The following is a 21,545-nucleotide window of genomic DNA, read 5'->3' as shown; positions in this document are numbered from 1 at the left end:
GTACTTACTATCAGCCTAAAAAGGTACAATGTGTTTTCATTGTTGTAGAGTAACAAGAAACAGAGGAAAATAATTCCTGCTTGCAAATTTCATTTTGTTAAATTCCTTCATATACAAGGGTACAGCTTAACCTTTCTATGCAAGCAGATAATGGAAGATATTAAACAATACTGCTTCACTTTAAGGAATTCGATAGAACTACTCGAGTCTAGAAATCAGGAGAACACTATATACATGCAATAAACAAATACAAATAAGCAAAAGTTTCTGAGCTCCAAGAGAAGGCCATATGTATTGAGAAAACTGCAAGGTTTCCAGTCTGATACATACATTCACAGAAAATACATTTGCCACAGCTATGCAAAAAACTACATTGTACTGCATCTAGCCTTTAAAATTCTGTCTACAAAACAGTCTACACGGCAAATGACATTATGTGGGAGTACCATACATTTGGGGACACACCATCAAGACCAGCTATGCTTGTTACTGAAAAATATTTACATTATTACCTATATTAAGCAGTAAGTTCAATAGTTTACAACTGATTCTGACATAGAAGTTTTAATCAGCACCTTTCAGTTTCTGCACCTTTAGAACTGGCCTATCACTTTCATATTTTAAAAGCCCTAGTTGCTGGGTTCCAGTGGGGATTTAAAGGGCCAGAGGCTCCAGCTGCTGTGGGGAGCTCTGGGCCCTTTAAAGTGCTGCCCAAGACCCGCTGCCAGAGCTCCGGCGGTGATTTAAAGGGCCTGGGGCTCCTCGCAGCGGCCGGAGCCCTGGGCCCTTTAAATCACCACCTGGAAAGCTGGTCCAGTCCGGCACTGCATACCAGCTCTTGCTGGTACGCCGGACCGGACCAGACCGGCTTACTTTCACCTCTGATTGGAGAGGACATACTTGCTCTCCTGGATAATCTTTCCTAGAACAAATTCCCTTTTTCTTTTACAGTCCCATCCCAGATCATTCATGCGACAGACAAGGAATTTGGCTTTTACATGTAATCTCTTACATGCTGGAATTTAAGAAGTGCCCTCATACTTCCTTACATAAAAATCTGGCTCCTGTAGTTCTTCTAAATGTCTCTTGTGAATGGAGAATAATGGAGTCAGCTACAAATGGTAAATCAGCTGATTGCCCAAAATGCTGGGACCCAACCTCAGAACTAAGGCCCTCCAGTGGCATATAGCTCCCACATTACTTAAATGAGAATATACATGAAATCAGAGACAGTCTTCCAGAAAACATGAAAGCATCCTAAACTGCTTACTTGGCACAGATGCTAGGTAATTGGCTAGAGTTGTAGCACTGCAAGATAGTCATAGAGCTTCTCTACTCTTGAACCACTACAGAAGGTGTGTAGTGTTTCAGCATAGACACGACATACATACCCTTCAGAGCAAGCAATCAACCTCCCCAAAAGGCAGGACATTAGGTTAGGAGAAGAATTCTTCCACTGAAGTTTTAGGTTGGCTTCACTTTAGGCCTTAGCGTCATACTTTGGATTTATCTGCTGTAGCTCAGTCCACACTCATTTAATTCAGGGAGTGCAAGCTCCCTGTGAATGGGGAAGGGGGCAGAGGGATAGGAGCAGGAGTGAGGAGAGGCACTGAGACTCAGCAGGGAAGGAGCCATATTCAGGCTGAGAAGGAGGGTGCTAGGGTTCATATCTACTCCTGGGCCCATCCCAGGCCTTTTGGGTGCTGCTCATTTTTCTCTGGCCTGATCATGGGCCCTGTGGCTACTGATCCAGTTCATTTGGGTCCTGGTCTTGCCTCCACCCCCAGCGTTCATGAGTTTATGCAGGGGTGAAACCTCCACAATAGGTCCTAGCCCCACTGCCTGACGCCTGAGCACTACCACCCTGATTTAATCTGTCATTTGAAGTCTCATTCAGTGGTGTTGTAGCTGTGTCAGTCCCAGGATATCAAAGAGACAAGATGGGTGACCAATAGAAGTTGGTCCAATAAAAGTTATTACCTCACTCATTTTGTCTCTCATTTGAAGTGTCATACCTTTTCTGTTCTAAACCAAAGAGGAGCCTTTAAAAAAAATTGAAAGTAACAAAGTCAATAGCTAGGGCTTTCGGAGTAACACATGTTCCTACCAAAAGAACTCTCTCTTTTGGTTTCAAAGTGGCCAGTACTAGCATATTTTATTGTTCAGATGTTTTTAGCATCAACCCCCACTGAATTAGCTGAGATTCACTTGTAAACCTTGACAGAGGAGACAAAAGTCTTATCCTCCAATTCAGCAACAAGCAACATCTGCTTTTAAGCAGCAGATCTGTAGCTGTGCAGGAGAAAGCTCTAATAAAACTTAAGACAAACTTTTCATTTTCTAACCTGTCATTTTGGAGACCATTTCCCCCATTTTGTCTAGGCACTGTATGTTCTCTCTTTAGAATGATGAGTCCTGGAGATCACTGAATGAGTTATTTCCCTCAGTTAGTGGCCACACCAAAACCCAACTCTTTTCTGGAAAGCAGTACATAAGGAAATATCAAGTCTCTTGCAACTGACAACCAGAGAAAAGGTGCCAGTCATATTGGAGCAGAGGTTTCCTTATTCCAAAGCAATGCTGGCAGTGCCCCTGTGTGGACCTCTATCAATTATAGAAAAATAAAATGTAACCAAACTCTCTAGAGAATGTACAGGTAATTGACATTCTAAATCTTTAGAACTGGCTCTGAGCAGTTAACTTTCAAGATGTATTTTACACATCTCCATGAGACAGATGCACAGGATGTACCTCAGATTTCACGTTGGTGACAAACACAGTTAATACAAAGTTCAGGTTTGTGGTTTGCAGCTTGTCTTCATCTTGGGCCCTGGAAGTATATCTTTCTCTAACAGACTCATCACAGACCAATTATACAACAGAATAGTTTGTACAAGGTACCCCCTTAGACCCATGCTCCAGCTGAACCATAATTTGGCACAAAGACAACAAAAAGACTCTTTGACACAGTTGAACTGATTATATCAGTTTTTTGTTTGTTCATTGGGGGAAGGCGCATATTAAACAGACTTTACCAAAAATCAGGGCAAATAATGCAATAACCTTTCTTTCTTTGGTGTGTATGTGTGTGTGTGGCAGTGAAGGTTTTACTGAATGTTTATTGCATGCTTAAATTTTTGTTTGTTGATTATAATATGCAGAATTTTGAGAAAGTTGAATATTTTATGTATAAATTGACAATTTCCTAAAGGAAAAAAATCAAAGTATATTTCTTATTCAGTTATGTGGATCTATGTTATCAATTCTATCTTCAATGCATGTTCCATCATGTTGCTGCTTCTTTCAGAGTCTAGACTATTTTTTAAACCAAAACATTTACATAAATAGCAGGAGCTCAAGCAGCTTCTTTGTTCTGGTTGTGATGAATGCTCAATAGCCTTTTATTTACAAGCTGGCTAAGAACCAACACTGAAAATTTGAGCAACCAGCCTTCTGTTTGTTTAGTTGCACAATATGAGCCAACAAGTCAGGAAACTGTTTAAAAAAAAAACTGGGTTCAAATTCCAATTTTGAAATTTGCATTCAAAACTTGCTTTCCCTTGGCTATGTTTAATCGTAAACTAATTCCTGGTATAAAATAAATGCTTCTGTTCAACTCACATGAAGGTGATATTTATTGCACACTTTTCTAAAGTGGCCTTCATATTAGAATTTGAGTGTCCAATGAGCTGTAAATTAATTAGACATATTTAAGATTCCCACCATATCACAAGAACAGGTTAAAATTTCATAGCACAGTGCCTGGTGACCAACATAACACAAATTTAGACCAGACCTACATGAAGGACAAATAGTTAATCACCCTTTGAAAGATGCAGACACCACAAGCTCCTTAAGTTCATGTACAGAAAACATTTCTTCACAATTAGAACACAGATAACTCTGAGCTGTGATCTTCAGGTAGAGACACTGACCACAAATGGAGTTGTAATAGGAGAGGGTTATTATCTGGATTTTAGCAAGTGGAAGAAATAAAGAAGGTTGCTTAAGACAAACATTTTAACATACCTCAACTGCATTTCATTTACACACTTCTCAGAGTGAAAAGGAATGTTTAGTTAAACATATCTAGCCAGAAGAGGGCAGTTTCTGCCAGTCAGTTTGACCCAAATGCATTAAAAAAGATTAAAATGACAGCCAGCAAAGAAAGATTTGTTAGGTATGTTAAGATATGTAAATTTCGGGTGAAAAGATGTCCCAATTTTATCGAGACTGTCCCAATATTTACTTATTTGTCCCATATCCCGACCGAACATGAACTGTCCCCATATTTTGTCCTCCGGCACACAGGCGGAGGGGGATCACATACCTCGCCACAACTCCACCCCGGCCCCATCCCGACTCCGCCCCTCCCTCCGCCATTGGATCCCTCCCCAAATCCCTGCCCTGGCCCCACCTCTTCTCCAAGAACACCGCATTCCTCCTCCTCTCCCCTCCCTCCCAGGCTTGCGCTAATCAGCTGTATGGTGACGCAAGTGCTGGAGGGAGGGGGGAGAAGCAGGGGAGGTGGAGGCAGAGCGAAGGCCAGCTGGTGCAGGTAATTAGCACAGGAAGAAAAAAAATGGACAAAATGATTGTGCAATATATTTGAATGTCAAAGAATTCTAAGTAAATAATGCACATACCTGAGAACTGCATAATATGTTATGCAAAAAAAAAATCTATCATTTTCCAAAAGCTTACACAGAACAACATTAACTTAATTAAGACTTAAAAGCAAGAACTAGTAATTGGTTTATTTCTTCAGTAATCAGGATGATTGGGGAGCTTTTCTAACTTTCAAGATAAACACTGTATGAGGTCACATAGCAGATTAATGCAGTGAACAATAATAAAGCAAATGAGATTTTTAATGTACTAGAGCTAAAGCTTCATTCTCAATACATAGCTTAGTCTCCCTGATTCTCCTGCAAAGCCCATAGAAGCATATGGAAGTATCTCATTTTAATTCTCTGAGTTACAAATCAAATCTTTGGTCTCTTGGGAGTTTTAACTACAAAATGAGATTAATATCTCTTATTTTCTTACTTCATTTATATATTTTAAGGTCAGAAGGATCCATATTTATCATCCAATCTGAGCTCCCTATATAACATAGTCAATAGATTTTGAAGCAATAAATCCTGAATAGTACTGTAACTTCTGACTGAACTATATAGCTAAGGCCCTTCATTTACAGTTTTTACTGATTTTTACCAAAAATGTCCTCGGTTTTACAAAAGCTATTATTTGTTTGTTTGAACCAGTCTTCATTTAAATTTTGGATGCAGCTCAGTAAATTGGACAGTTCTTCGGGAAACTCTCTGAGCCCAGCTCCTTGCTCTAGAAGGAGAGATGGCAGCTTGGCAACCTGGGCAGACCCCACAGGATCCTAGGGAGAAGCCCCCTAGGCCCAACTCTCCCTCTCTGAAAGAGAGTTGGTGGCTTGATAACTGGAGCAGGTCCATAAGTGGAAGATATGGAGGAGGCAATATGAGGAGATGGCATCCTTGCCTCATCCACCTCTTCTAGTTCCAGAATCCCGATAGTTACCCAGAAAACCATGAAGTCAATTTTTTGCAGGGTTTTTTTTAAATTTAGTAATAAACACTACATTTACACAAAATAAAAACCAAAAATGAAGGTCCTGAACTATAGCATATATCTTAGAAACAAATTCAATCTTGATTTAAATATTTCAAGAGACAGAGAATCCTCCACATAGAATGACTAATTATCCCACTGTTAAAAAATCTGTATTTTATTTCGAGTTTGAATATGTCTAGCATCAGCTTCCAGCCATAGGATCCGGTTAGGCTAGATTAAAAAGACCTCTACTACCATGCAAAGGCTTATATAGATCCTGACCAAGCGACCTCTTAACCTTCTCTTGGAAAAGGTAAGTAGATTTTGAGTTTTTCTAGTCTTTCACTCTATGACAAGTTCCTCAGACTTCATATAATTTTTTAGTTCTTTTCTGAACTCTTTCCAATTTGTCCACATAATTTTTACAGTGTGGATACCAGAACTGGAAAGTATTACAGGAATGGTTTCACTAATGCTGTATTACAGTGATAATACCACCTCTCTACTTGTGTTTGATATTCTCCCACTTATACCTTCAAGGATCATATTAGCTCTTAGCCATTGAATTGCATTTTGAGCTCACTGTTCCTTTCAGAGTCACTGCCTTCCAGAACACAGACCCTATTCCAGTAATTGTGACATACATTCCTCCTTCTTAAATGTTTGACCTTGCATTTGGTTATATTAAAATTGCATTGTTCAAGTTAGCCAAAGCAGCAAAGAGTCCTGTGGCACCTTATATACTAACAGACGTTTTGGAGCATAAGCTTTCATGGGTGAATACCCACTTCGTCAGATGTATGTAGTGGAAATTTCCAGGGGCAGGTATATATATGCAGGCAAGCTAGAGATAATGAGTTAGTTCAATCAGGGAGGATGAGGCCCTGTTCTAGCAGTTGAGGTGTGAAAACCAAGGGAGGAGAAACTGGTTTTGTAATTGGCAAGCCATTCACAGTATTTGTTTAATCCTGAGCTGATGGTGTCAAATTTGCAGATGAACTGAAGCTCAGCAGTTTCTCTTTGAAGTCTGGTCCTGAAGTTTTATTGCTGCAGGATGGCCACCTTAAAGTCTGCTATAGTGTGGCCAGGGAGGTTGAAGTGCTCTCCTACAGGTTTTTGTATATTGCCACTCCTAATACCTGATTTGTGTCTGTTTATCCTTTTCCGTAGTGACTGTCCAGTTGGCCGATGTACATAGCAGAGGGGCATTGCTGCATATGATGGTGTATATTACATTGGTGGACGTGCAGGTGAATGAACCGGTGATGGTGTGGCTGATCTGGTTAGGTCCTGTGATGGTGTCGCTGGTGTAGATATGTGGGCAGAGTTGGCATCGAGGTTTGTTGCATGGATTGGTTCCTGAGCTAGAGTTACTATGGTGTGGTGTGCAGTTACTGGTGAGAATATGTTTCAGGTTGGCAGGTTGTCTGTGGGCGAGGACTGGCCTGCCACCCAAGACCTGTGAAAGTGTGGGATCATTGTCCAGGATGGGTTGTACGTCCCTGATGATGCGTTGGAGAGATTTTAGCTGAGGACTGTATGTGATGGCCAGTGGAGGCCTGTTGGTTTCTTTCTTGGGTTTGTCTTGCAGTAGGAGGCTTCTGGGTACACGTCTGGCTCTGTTAGCCAATTAGCCAAGTTTACTAAGTGGTCAAGATTGCTCTTTAGAATTAAGCTGACATTATTTATCACTCCACCATTCTTTGATGTCAATCTTTAAACTGTGCCACTATTTTTTTTTATTTTCTTCCAGATCATTGATAAAAATATTGAATAGCATTCGGCCAAGAACAGATCTCTACAAGATTCCATTTGAAAAACCCCCATTGGATGATGGTTCCCCAGTACATTTTGAAATCTATGTGCTAGCCAGTTTTTAATCAATTTATTATGTGCTACACTTTTTAAAAAGCACTATACAAAATCAGTCGGAATGTCATGTCGCACTCAATCAAATGGCTTAGAGAAATCTATTGTGTCAGTGTTTCCCTTATCAACCAAAATTGTAATCTGATAAAAAAAATGTTATTAAGCTTCTGTGGCAAGACCAATTTTCCATTAAATCATGTTGATTGTCATTAATTACACTCCCATCCTTTAATTCAATTAATCTTATCTGATGATACCTTCCTTATTTTCATTTATATATTTGACATAAAATTTGAATTTAGGGGTTAGCATGCTGATCAGTTCCATTTTGTTCAGATCAACACTATCACAAAGTACATGAAACACTAGTAAATCATTTTTGGTACACAACAATGAATTATAAACCTAATTTTGAATATGACATTTAATTTCACAAGACATTTTGACAGAGTTCATGGAATTGCTTTTTAAACAAGCTGAGAAAATACATTATGCACCAAAACGTCCTAATACTTTTCACTAAACATTGTAGAGCTTTCTTATTTTATTAATTTTGGAAATCTTACTCTAAAAGCAACCTCCCTCAATTAATTGGTATTATCTATTTAATAAACAAAATAAGAATTCAGAATATTAATGAATTTAAGAGTCCTGAAAATGGAGTTCAGTCTTTTGAACATATGTAGCAGTCTGGAATAATTTACATGGAATATATTTTAAAATATTAATTTACATATTCCTTGTGGAGGATTTGAACTTGGTTGGGCAGGGATGATGTCCCTAGTCTCTACTTGCCAGAGGCTGAGAATTAGCGACAGAGAATGCATCACTTGATGATTACCTGTTCTGTTCATTCTCTCTGGGGCACCTGGCATTGGCCAATGTCAGAAGACAAGTTACTGGGCTAGATGGACCTTTGGTCTGACCCAGTATGGCCGTTCTTATGTTCTTTATGTTATCCCTTTTGTGCACTTGAAATTTCAACCATAATGTTACACTAGTTTACTGTAATTATAGAAGTTACTAGTAGTGACACCTATGGTTAAAAGGCTGTCTAACACTTTCCATTATGAACCTTGTTTTCAGTTACTTCTTACTTTGCTGAACTAACAGTTCAGGCTAAAATTTTTATTCTGGGTATCTGCCTCACACTGATTTTTTGTTGTTTTGTTGAAAATTTCAGCAAAAGCAGTTAGCCATTTCCAAAAAAAAAAAATTGGTGAAAATATAGTTTGCCTGTGCTAAAAATTTCTCATCACTCTTTAATTGGGAAGCTCTAGGACTTACATGTTTTGGAGAAGTCAATTGAAATTTAGGAGGAGAGTCACCCTAGTGTTAGGAAAATGCCTTTTGCTATCTCAGTGAAAATTTGCCCAAGTTTGGCCAAATTACAAGCCTCTCAGGCTATTCATAGACTCATAGACTCTAGGACTGGAAGGGACCTCAAGAGGTCATCGAGTCCAATCCCCTGCCCTCATGGCAGGACCAAATACTGTTTAGACCATCCCTGATAGACATTTATCTAACCTACTCTTAAATATCTCCAGAGATGGAGATTCCACAACCTCCCTAGGCAATTTATTCCAGTGTTTAACCACCCTGACAGTTAGGAACTTTTTCCTGATGTCCAGCCTAAACCTCCCTTGCTGCAGTTCCCCCCCCCCAACTCAGTAAATCATACATTCCTTGTGGTGTACTAGATATGTGCCAGATTTAGAGTTTAAATGCAATAAGTTCTAGGGTTATCCAAGAGCAAATAGATTCCAAACTATGGTGATGGCTGAAAAACCACTATTTCCCATGCTTTGATCATTTAGAAATTGCTAAATACATTTTTTAAGTAACCCTAAACATTTTACTTTAGATTAAAACCCAGATAAGACTCTCTCACTTGCTGGGCTTGATTATAAACCATTAAAAATAAAAAGCTTAGAATTTAAGTGCTACCCCAGACATAAGTGTAGTAGTGTTAGTACGATGCTATCATTCTCTTGCATTAAAGCAATTTGGAATTACATCAAGTTATATGTATATTATATAGATTTCTTAATTTTAGTAATTGACACTACAGAAAAACTTTCACTCTGAATAAATCGATATCTCTGTATTTGCCATATATTAGCTTTATGTTTTTCTGAGCTAATGTGGTGCAAAATGTCCTCTGTTCTTGAGGGTAGTACAATGTGTTATAAGTGCAATACAAAAGTGCCTTACTTTGAACATAAAACAAAAAACCTACAGTATAGCAATATTCTAAGAAAACCCCAAAACTCCATCTAGCAGAATGAATTTTAAATTCTTATTACAGAAGTTGCATTTTTTTAAAACATAAGAAGCACAAAATACCTTGTTTACATGATCAGTTCCTTTAAGTGCTTTAGTATTTACTGTACTGCTTCCTAGGCAGTATCATCTGTCAATATTTCTAGAAGTGCCAGAATAAATGTATTGCCATGTTAACAATTACCATACAAAACAAAAACAACCGAAGACTACACTGCATTAACAATATGTTTAATGCCATGCTGCCCAGGAGCTAAAAAACTATGTAAACTGTACTACCATACTCCTGCCAGAAGGAACATAATGGCACACGTAAGATAGGGGGAAAGTAGTTTGAATTAAAGCCTTAGTACTATAGAGTGTAAACAATTAACATAAACCTTTGGGTTTTTTGGGGAGTGAAGTGTGTAGAAGGATGTTTGTATACTGACTAGTATAACTGGGCCTTAATCCCTGTTTGAAGACCCTCAATGCTACCATAATGAAAAATGGCAGTAACAGTCACAGTCCTATATTTTCCCTTTATGACTGAAAGTGAATGCTCTGTAATAATTTAATCTGCTCATATTTATAATAGATGTTTTTGCCAACCACTGTCCTTTGTGCAAATTTTATTACTAAGAGGAACTAGTGGCCCATTTGGATGACATTACTGGAGCACAAAGGCAAACTAATTCTTCTAGTTTTTTTGAGAGTCTAAACTATTCATAATCAATAAAGCAATTAATCTGGCTTCGTTTCATTACAGAATCCTCTTATGAACATGCCATAGTTGAGGTTGGTCCTGCTTTGAGCACGGAGTTGAACTAGATGACCTCCTCAGGTCTCTTCCAACCCTAATCTTCTATGTTTCTATGAAAAATCCTTGCATTTGGAGGGTCTAATTACCTTTCCATCACAGTTACAGGTTTTGAAACAGCTGAAGTTAGGTCTACCAGTGTTATCAACAACAATGAAGGAAGTTGGAGAGAAAGCATATGGTGCAGAGGTGGGGGTGGAGACAAAGGCAATATGGAGTTTAAATATGGATAACTTTTCACACTACTAGACACCATTTATTTGAAAATATTATCCAGAACTATCCATAATTTTTATGAACCAAAAGGTCAACCCCCAGCTATTTGGGTGCAGTTTCCACAGAAGCCAATGGAAGCTGTATACAAGTATCTGAGCACAGAATTCAGCTCTTACCAACCTCAGTGATTTTAGATTGCTTTAAAACTCAGCCTATGGAAATAAACCTAATCACTCACTTTGGTCACTATGTACTAAGATGCATATTGTTTCTTGAGGAACTATGTCCAGTTACATTTATGTGTGATGTAGTAATCATAAATACAAAATTTTATAATGAATGTAAATTGTAATAAAACTTCATAAAACAAAGATGACCACAAATACAGTAATTAGTTTTTATTGTTAGTTGTAGAATGAGTGAAACAGAGGAAAGACAAACATGACCACTGTAATCATTAGATAAATCTATTCAGTATTTTTCTGTAAGAAATAGCAATTCTGCTAAATTCTTCTCAATTAAATTTCTTCCCAAAAAGCCCACTTAATAACAGCAGTACTAAGAAAGTCAAATGGCATCTGGCATAGCATATCTATTGTCCTTTCAATATGATGACAAGTAATGAGAATATGGGTGCGTTAGCAAGTTCTAATGTTCTTAGATCTCTGACAGCTATGTAAGTTCTAATTAGTCTGCTAGTCCGCGGTTTCCTCATGCAAAAACAATTCTATCATTTCTTATGAATGCTCATGATCGGTTAATTGATATTTTTTTAATCAGCTTAATAGGTTTTCCATAGTTTCTCATTTGGAACTTTAATTAGCTTGTCTAAAATTCAGTTTTAATGTAACATTTTTCGCTCAATGGGTCACTATTTTTCTTGGACTTTTTTTTTTTTAAACCCATTTTTCAATTCAACTTTTTTTAATACATATTCTTCAAGACTTCAATGACATTAGTTGGGTGCTCAGTGTTTCTGCAATTCAGGTCACTTCTTTGTGTGCCTGAAGATGAACTGAAGATTCTAAATTTAGGCACCCATGTTTGAAAATTAGGCCTAAACCTTTAGGTCCCAAAGAGCTGGATATTATTGTTTCTACTTTTGCAAAATGTCCCTGAAATCTTTTGCATCATGAGCATTAAGAATATAAACTAAAATATTAAAAATGTAGGTGACTAATTGAAAAATGGTCTGATTTTAGAGGTGCTGAGTTCCTGTAACACCCAGTGACTTCAATGGAAGCGATAGATGCTCAGCACCTTTTAAGAGTCAGGTCATTATTTAGGTATTTAAATACATATTTAGGCACCTATATTTAGAACATTTGGCAAATATTTTTTAGTTGAAGGTACAGAAGAACAAAGAAGTTTAAATATATTTTTTGTATTGCTTCTGCATCCAAAATTTTTGTAACCCATTCAACAATTTTCATTTCTTAATAATATTCCCCTGGTTCTATAACCACTGGAAGTCACCAGATGCCTCTATTAACAATTGCATTGAGAATTCTGTGTAACTTAATGTATAATATGTTGTTTAAGAAAGAAATGCTTATTGCCAGCTGTAATGAGTTTTGTATTAGTTATTTGGGTATTACCAGTAAAGCCTATTTTGCCTGAATCTCTTCCTATTATTATACAAAACCACGTGTGTGTGTGTGTTAGGTATATTACATATAGATCATCTGTAACAGATAGCCACAAAAGCAAGGAAAAGAAATGTTAAGGCATTTAACATGCCTTTTATTCCTCCACCCAGAGAATCACACTTCACTACTACAACCACCACTATTCAGTGCAGACAACACACCACAATCTTAATTCTGCCTTATTAGGGATGCCAGCCTTCCATCACTACTCTTTGGACTTCTTACTACCATAAAGCCAGACTTTCCCACTACTGTCTGTTATGCACAGTTCTGGAAATTCACAGTCACTCATGTCTGGAGACTAACCACAACATAAATCTAGAGTTTACCAACTTTTGGGGGAGCCAATTTTTAATTGATTAGAAATCAAAAAGCAATTCACCACTTTTCTTGAAATGCCTCAGCCTATTCAAACTTTACTCAAAGATGATATGCTGAATATTTAGGGATGATACGTGGTATTCAGTAAAACAAAGAGCCTGAACTCCTGCTTTAAATACAAAACTGAATGCACACTTCACTACGACCATGCCAGGGTTTTCATAGGTGCAGCTGCTGGTGATGTTACGTCTCTCCTACCCAAGCAGAATAAAATCGGTGAAATTCAGGGGGATAAAATTCTTCTTGTTCTAAAATGACTGAGTATTTGTATGTAATAAGGGCAAGTGATTGAGCTGCCCAGTAATATTTACATAGATTGGGATTGACCAGCCCACATTTTGCCAAGAGCATTCATAGTATCTTTCATCTTGATCATTTTATCATTTTAAATTATGAATTGATATCTTCCTCTCTCATATTGTGGTAGGCTCTCTTAAGAGGGCAATACATCTAATTTTAGAGCTTTTGAAAAGGAAATGTAAGTGAGTAAACATCCATAACTACTAGAGAAAATGGAACACATTCATATTAACACCAAAAACTTCAATTGCTACAAGAAGACATAACACAAACCTGCTTATGCTAACAAGTATTCTTGACATAAACACTTAGAAAAAACAATTAATTAACTTATCAAGATTAATTTGTTTGAATGTGACTGTAGTGACCTTTCTGATATAATTGATATAACCAGGAATTTCTATAATAATTTCTTGCCTTAAGGTCCACCAAGATAGTTATCAGACAACTTGCTGTGGTTTTTTGGTCGTAATTTTAAACGTACTTGAGATATATTTGAGATAAACCTATTTAAATTAAAAATCACATTTAAAATCTATTTTTTATTATTATTTTAGTTTTTTTATTATTTTAATAATCAATTTTAGCCACTCTGATGTCATCAATATAGTTATGTGGTGCATAACTTTTATAATTGTCATTTTCATCTATCTTTCTGTAAGTGTTGTTCTTCAAAATGGGCTGCACATGTCCATGCCACTGTAGGTATGTTACATGCAGTTGGAGATTCTTCCCTCAGCAGTACCTGTTGGGGCAGCACATGCGCCTTATGCCACTGAACATAGGCGGTTGGGGGTACTCAGTCCCTTTCTACTAGAAAACCGTCTCCATTGGAGTCTATCCACCAGAAAGTGGAAAGCTGAAATCGCAGCCAAATGGACTCTGATGGAACTACAGGCTAGCTCTTGTTGTTTCAGGAAGAGGTGAAAGTCCAAGAGATGGGAAATGGAATCTTGCACTGTGTGGATGCCTCTTTGCATAGACAAAATGGAAGATCTCTTCCATTTACCAAGGTAAGTAGATCGAGTTGAAGACTTCTTACTATTTGGAAGAATTTCTTGAACTCTTTTAGAGCAATCTTGCTCTAAGGCTGTCAGTCACGAAGCAGCCAAGCTGTTAAGTGGAGGGCATATATGTTGGACTGTAGGAGGCAGATGTACTGGGAGATCACATCTTCATCTCTCAGGAGCAACAGAGGGGGTAAGACTGATAGGGTTACACATCTGATTGCAGCACCAGGTGCGAATCTTGCATTGCAGGTGAAACCAGTACCAACAAGTTTAGCAATCCCTGATCTGCCTTAAAAGCCTCAGATATAGATGATACCTTCAAGGGCTCCTGTGGAGCCACAAGGTGTGCCAGTCCTGGGATCTGTCTCAATTGGCCCTTTCTGGGCTCTGAAGTCAACAGTATGTCTTGGCATGCAGGCTGTATATGGGGATGCCTCTTCTTTGAGTGTTCTTCGCAGTTCTTGACTCCAATCGATGTCTTGCCTGCTGATTTCAATGTCTCCGGTACGGAGTCTTTCGAAGATTCAGAAAGTCTTTTCTTCAGTACTGATGAGGTGGGTCTGTCTATAGACACAGCTAAAATGGGCAGAGCCCTCCTGAAAGACTTTGTCATAAACAGATGGTTAAGGGTTAAGACCTTTTTTACCTGTAAAGGGTTAAAAAGTTCACTTAGCCTAGCTAACACCTGACCAGAGGAACCAATGGGGGAACAAGATGTTTCAAAAGGAAGGAGGAAAGTTTTTCCTTTGTTTGAGAGTTTCAGTTTCAGCCGGAGTGAAAAAGATCAAGGAACCAGCCTCTTATCAGAGTAGTAAGTTTTAGAAAGGAATAAATAGGTTTATGTTTATTTCTTTGTAACCTGTCATGCAATTAGAGGTAGAATCAAATTGGGTATTTGCATATTTTTTTGTGTAACTAAATTTGTGCCCAGGGGAACATCCTCTGTGTTTTAAATCTGTTGTCTGTGAGAATAGCTGGTATGCTAATCTCTCCCAGAGGGTTTTCTTTTACCTTTCTTTTATTTAATTAAAATACTTTTTCTTAATATCTGATTGATTTTTTCCTGGTTTTTAGATCCAAGGGGGTTGGATCTGGATCCACGAGGAGTTGGTGGGAGAAAGGAGGGGAGATGGTTAATTTCTCCTTGTTTTAAGATCCAAGGGATTGGATCTGGACTCACCAGGGAATTGGTGAAGGAGTCTCTCAAGGCTACCCAGGGAGGCAAAGGTTTTTGGGGGAAAGGGAGTGCTCCAGACACTGAAAATTCTGGATGGTGGCAGCGATATCAGATCTAAGCTAGTAATTAAGCTTAGAAGTGTCCATGCAGGTCCCCACATCTGTACCCTAAAGTTCAGAGAGGGGAAGGAACCTTGACAAATGTCTCTGGTACGAAGTCTTTCGAAGATTCAGAAAGTCTTTTCTTCAGTACTGATGAGGTAGGTCTGTCTATAAACACAGCTAAAATGGGCAGAGCCCTCCTGAAAGACTTGGACATGCTCAGTATCTGCTCCAAGTGGAAATGTTCCAATGGAGGGTGAAATGCAGACTCCACTAAGTACTTGAGCTTGGCAGCTCTGTACGTTTTGGAACAAGGTTTGAACCCCTTGACAAATCTGATATTTGTCATCTACATGTGCTCCCCCAAATATTTAAGGCAGCTGGGGTAAAGATTGCTCACTGACATAGGTTTGCCACATGAGCAACAGGCCTTGAAGCAAGGAGAACACAGCATTTGCCTTTCAGCACTGGATCAGCACCCAAATGGGCACCAGAGATTGCACGTCTCTAAGAACTAAACTAAACTTACTCTAATCTCTAGCTACCTACAAAATACACTACTCCATGCTAAACTAACATGACAGGTACTATATATACACAAGAAGGGAGGGAATACTTGCAAATGCAAAGATAACAGCTCCAAAAACTGTCACTGGTGGCAGGAAAGCACTGAGGAGAGTTGGGAGCTGATTGGGCCTTTATACTGGTGTACAGTGGCCTGAGGTACCAGAGGGCACTTGTGCTGCCCCAACGGGTACTCTGAGGGAAAAATCCACGAGGTACGCACAAAATTACAGTGGAATAGACAAAGGCAATCACTTTGAGAAGAACTTGAATATTTTAGCTTACACTCTTCTTGAAAAGGTCCTTTATCATTTTCAATGTGTCTCTTACAGTTCCATTTTAGTGGGAGCAAAGGGCTGACTACATTGATCATGAGAAGTCACAGCAACAGAATTCCACAGGAAGCCTTCCATATATGGAGATGAGATGGATCATCAAACAAATTCAAAAGCAATCATTTTTGTGTAATATGTTTCTGTTAAAAATAAATGTATTGTGCTCAGAACTTTTCATACTAGCAGGGCCAGTCATAAGCAAAGCAGAAAAGAACAACAAAAATTATTTGAAAGATGAAGAAATATTTCTACAGCAAGAGACTTAAGAAGCTCAATTTATCTGGTTTATCAAAAAGAAGATTGAGCAGTGGCTTTATTACAGTATACAAGTACCTTTACAGGGAGAAAATACCAGGATTAACAGAATCTTTTCTCTACCTGAGAAAGGCATAAAGAGAACCAATGGCTGACAAATTCAAATGATAAAGAAGGCACTTTAAAAAAGAACAGTGAGAATGATTAACCACTGGAACAAATTACCAAGGGAAACAGTGAATTTCCCAGCTCTTGAAGTCTTCAGATCAAGAGTGGATGCCTTTCTGGAAGATATGCTTTAGTCAAACACAAATTATTGGACTCAAAACAGGGTGGCTGTTTGAAATCCTGTTATACAGGAGGTCAGACTAGGAAATCTAAAGGTTCCTTATGCCTTCAAAAATCTATGAAATCAAGAAGTTGCTTAGAGACCATCACAAACTCTGAAATGTACAAACTGATTCAATTTTCCCCTCCTGAAGTGAGACTGTGCATTCATAGAATATCATGGTTGCAAGGGACCTCACCCCCTGCTCAAAGCAGGACCAATCTCCAACTAAATCATCCCACCCAGGGCTTTGTCAAGCCTGACCTTAAAAACCTCTAAGGAGGGAGATTCCACCACCTCCCTAGGGAACCCATTCCAGTGATTCACCACCCTCTTAGTGAAAAGTTTTTTCCTAATATCCAACCTAAACCTCCCCCACTGCAACTTGAGACCATTACTCCTTGTTCTGTCATCTACTGCCACTAAGAACAGTCTAGATCCATCCTCTTTGGAATCTACTTTCAGGTAGTTGAAAGCAGCTATCAAATTTCCCCTCATTCTTCTCTTCTGCAGACTAAGCAATCCCAGTCCCCTCAGCCTCTCCTCATAAGTCATGTGCTCCGGCCCCCTAATCATTTTTTTGCCCTCCACTGGACTCCAATTTTTCCACATCCTTCTTGTAGTGTGGGGCCCAAAACTGGGCACAGTACTCCAGATGAGCTTTCACCAATGTTGAATAGAGGGGAATGATCTGCTGATCCCTTGATCGGCTGGCCTCCCACCCTCATCTTGCTGCCAAACTATGAAAAAAAATCAACATGTTGCTGCACTCAGCCAAACAGTGATGGACTTCAGGGCACATGTTAGTTTTTATTGCTGGATAAAACATCACAAAGTCAGGTATAATTATTTACATTATGTACATAGGTCTTGCTGATCTTAAACCCAGCAACACCAAACTTCACCAAGGCAAATCCAGAAACCTGAGTTTAAAATCACTAGTCCCAACCTAACATGATCCTTACTACTTTCATCAGAGACCATGGAACTTTCCCCTCCTGGCAGACTTTTCACGCTTTAGTAAAAGTTGCCTTCTCTTGGCCTATTACTGCCTAACAGAGTCATCCTGCTATAACTTTGCCTGACTTCTCCTTCTATCAGCAGGACCAGAACGAAAGACAACTCATAACCTAATTTCTCACCCCAACTCAGCATGTTAGAATCTTGCAGATTTTAAAAGAGAGTCCTCCACATTAGCAGTAGATTTATCTATCTAGGTTTGTCAGGAGAGTTCATTAACATGTTAAATGAAAGCCAGACCCACGTGACATTCCTCTGGTGTTCTCTGGACCAGTGATCTGCTAGCTCACCCCAAACCTCGACTCTGGGAGCCAGCCTTACCCTCTCTTGTTCCCGCACAGCCTCAAGCACGTAAGCTACCCGCAGCTATGTGAGTGAGCACTTTTGGCCAGCTGCTACTTGGATTGTGCAACTGAATGATGCTAGCCACACACTGCCTAGCACATGGAGACTGCCTGGGAGCCCTTAAGCACTACTGTAATATAAGTATTTAACAACAACAATACACTGAGATGCAGCATCACACTCAAGACAACAACTAATTCATAGACTCATAGACTTTAAGGTCAGAAGGGACCATTACAATCATCTAGTCTGACCTCCTGCACAATGCAGGCCACAGAATCTCACCCACCCACTCCTGTAATAAACCCCTAACCTACGTCTGAGTTATTGAAGTCCTCAAATCGTGGTTTGAAGACCTCAAGCTGCAGAGAATCCTCCAGCAAGTGACCTGTGCCCCATGCTGCAGAGGAAGGCAAAAAACCTCCAGGGCCTCTGCCAATCTGGAGGAAAATTCCTTCCCGACCCCAAATATGATGAGCAGTTAAACCCTGAGCATGTGGGCAAGACTCACCAGCCAGCACCCAGGAAAGAATTCTCTGTAGTAACTCAGATCCCACCCCATCTAACATCCCACCACAGACCACTGTACAAAACAATCAACTTACCTGTGTAACAAGTGGTTCCAAGAGCCTCTCTACTGTAAGAGTCCTGATTTCTAAGCTTTTGGGGTCCCATTTTAAAATGATAGGTGAAGTTGCAGAAGTCATGCTCCCTAGAAGAGACAAAATTACATAAACTTATGTAAATTATTCAGTCTGTATATTTTTAGATATTACATAAAGAGAAGTACTTACATATTCTGTGCACACAAGATGTACAACAAATATTCCTGCATCACTTACCTACCTCCCATATGTACACAAGACCCACCGCAAATTTCACAATATGTTTGAATTCATTCACAAGGTCCCTTTCCTGTTACATTCTCTCTGAATTGCTTCAACACCCAATTTTGTCATGCTGCCTACATTTGAGCTAGTTGCAGTGCTGCCAATTCTTGCAGTTTTATCATTAGTCCGGCAATATTTGATGTTTTTCTGGAAGCCTCCGCTCTTGGAAAAATGTAATTACATGAACATCTCAGCATTTATTTACAAAAAAAAAAAAAGGAAGTTTTACAACCTCCACCACTGCAGAGAACAGCTTGCAAATGTGAACCATAAAGGTTCAAAACCCAGAACACTTATAAAAAGAAACAAAATTTATTATTTTAAAAAAATCTCATGATTTGGTGGGGAGAGGCTAACTCAGATTTTTGAAGGTTTGGGGTTAGCATTACTATGTTGACTTGCATAAAAGCTAACCATTTGTTGTTCCTCTTCCTCTAACCTCTGTCTACCTACCAGTCTTTGGACAGTGAGCTCACTGGGTTCAGATCCATCCCGTTTTAAATTTCTGAAAAGTGCCTAGCATAGCATGAGCACTTCCATTTAACAATAATAAATAATAAAAGTAGCAATAATAATGTTTTACAGTGTCTTGTATAGCTGAGATCAGAATAAACCCTTCTATATTTAATTAACCTAGACATTTAAAATGGTTTTCTTAATCCAAACTACTTACTGCCTACACTAAACCACAGAGAAATGTATTTGAGTAATATGAAAGGCACATTATAATTTACAAAAGCAGAGGCATTCAGGCACCTACCCTGAAGTGTGCAATCCATAGCACTTAGTACTGTAAACATTGCCCACCACCAGGCAACATCGGATGGAAGGACTTGTAATAGGAAGGACATGAAATAGGAAGGACTTGCCCTGTTTCATTCAGAAGAGTTGCAATGCCCATTAACTACCACTTGGAACCACAGGTATCTAAATGCAAACCAAATGCATTTCACAAGAGACAAAGATTTTTATCTTGTCCACACACTACCTAAAATATATTATAAGCCAATATGAAAGCAGAGCATAATACTGCAGAACCTAACTAATCCATGCTCCTCATAATTTGCACGTGCAAAAAAGACCCTCCTGTCTCTCATTATTGCCAATATGCTCCACCAAAACTATCAGGGTAGATGCCTAACTGTTGACAAACATGATGCTGATTGACATGGGCATCTAATAATTACCATGGTCATGCTAGCCATAATAAGTTTCAGGGCTTGAGGTGAACCACTAAAGCTGTACACGTTTGCTGACGAAATTTTAAAGAAAGTCACATCACTGAATATACCACTGGAAATCACTAGCTAAGCACCTGAACCAAAAGTCTGTTGAAGGACTAAATCAACTTTTGACAGCAGCAGCCTCTTCTTCAGGCACAGAAATAATATTGTCTTCATTTGGATTAATTCATTTAAATCTGAGAAATCGATTGGGAGTTGAAAAAGCAGGAAAACTTGTCTTTCATTTCCAGTCTATGAATAAAAATGAGACGGGAAGAAATGAGATCTACTAGTTTTAACAGTTTAAAGGACAGCTTAAATAACTTATGAGACTTTTCTCATTTACAAGAGACATAGGTGAGTAGAAATTTAAGCTCTGGTCACTTTCATCCAGGCATATTTGAAAATTTCTCCAGGTTGAACTGAAACAATCAGTTTAATTCACTGTCTACAGTTAATCCTTCTGTTCCTTTAATAAATCGTTTAGTTGTAAATGTGAAACGTGTTTTGATAAGAGAAGTTTATATATCCAAAACATTTAAGGTTGTTTTAATAAAAATAAATTGTATAAGCTGTTTTGTGTGTTTAATTGAATTGCAATTACTATCCTAATGCCACGTAAAACAAATCATGAGCTAAAATTAATTATCTAGTAAATAAGCACTATATAATTCACTATTTTCTAATATACTAAAATCAACTATAAATAAAAATATTAAAATATTAAGCAATATAATTGCTTAAATAAATGTAGATGGTTATGGTGTACTGCTCTAGGTAGCAAAAAGATGTACCAAATCCAGTATAAAGTCTCCATTTAGTTGTGAATCAATGTGTTTTAATGGTTATGTCAACCAATGAGAAAACACCCTAATTTAGACAATAACTAAAGTACAAATGGAAAAATGTATTAAACCCAGGCTTTCCAATTTCTGATTTAAATCATGACTTAAATTGCCTTGCTTTAAATCAATCCACCCTGATTGCAAAGTTAACACAGTTAAGCAAAATGAACAAAACTGTCAAGTTAAATAATTATTCATTCTGTTTCATTCACTAATGCTACTTGAAAAATTTAAAATGGAAAAGAAGAGTGAATAGGGGTTACACACCTGAGCATAATCTGTAAGGATTAAAGATTTTCCTTGCAACTCGTAGCGAATTCTTTCTAAGCCGAAAAAACATTCAAACACGGAATAGCCTGTTGATCATAT

The 21,545-nt window shown here is 38.4% G+C and overlaps 1 protein-coding gene across 4 annotated transcripts in view; it reads right to left on the bottom strand.

The window, feature by feature from the left end:
• Window positions 1–21,545, bottom strand: part of CTNNA2 (catenin alpha 2) — an 818,238-nt gene that overhangs the window by 705,351 nt on the left and 91,342 nt on the right. For all 4 annotated transcript variants that reach the window (XM_030563913.1, XM_030563912.1, XM_030563911.1 and 1 more), the window contains one exon: window positions 18,824–18,930. In XM_030563913.1, the coding sequence (XP_030419773.1) occupies window positions 18,824–18,925 (102 nt within the window). In that variant the 5' untranslated portion in view covers window positions 18,926–18,930. Of the gene's footprint in view, window positions 1–18,823; window positions 18,931–21,545 lie in introns of those variants that run through there.

Source organism: Gopherus evgoodei, chromosome 5, assembly GCF_007399415.2.
Source record: "Gopherus evgoodei ecotype Sinaloan lineage chromosome 5, rGopEvg1_v1.p, whole genome shotgun sequence".
NCBI lineage: Eukaryota > Metazoa > Chordata > Testudines > Testudinidae > Gopherus > Gopherus evgoodei.
Note: the sequence above shows the minus strand (reverse complement) of the source record. Positions and strands in the feature narration are given on the sequence as shown.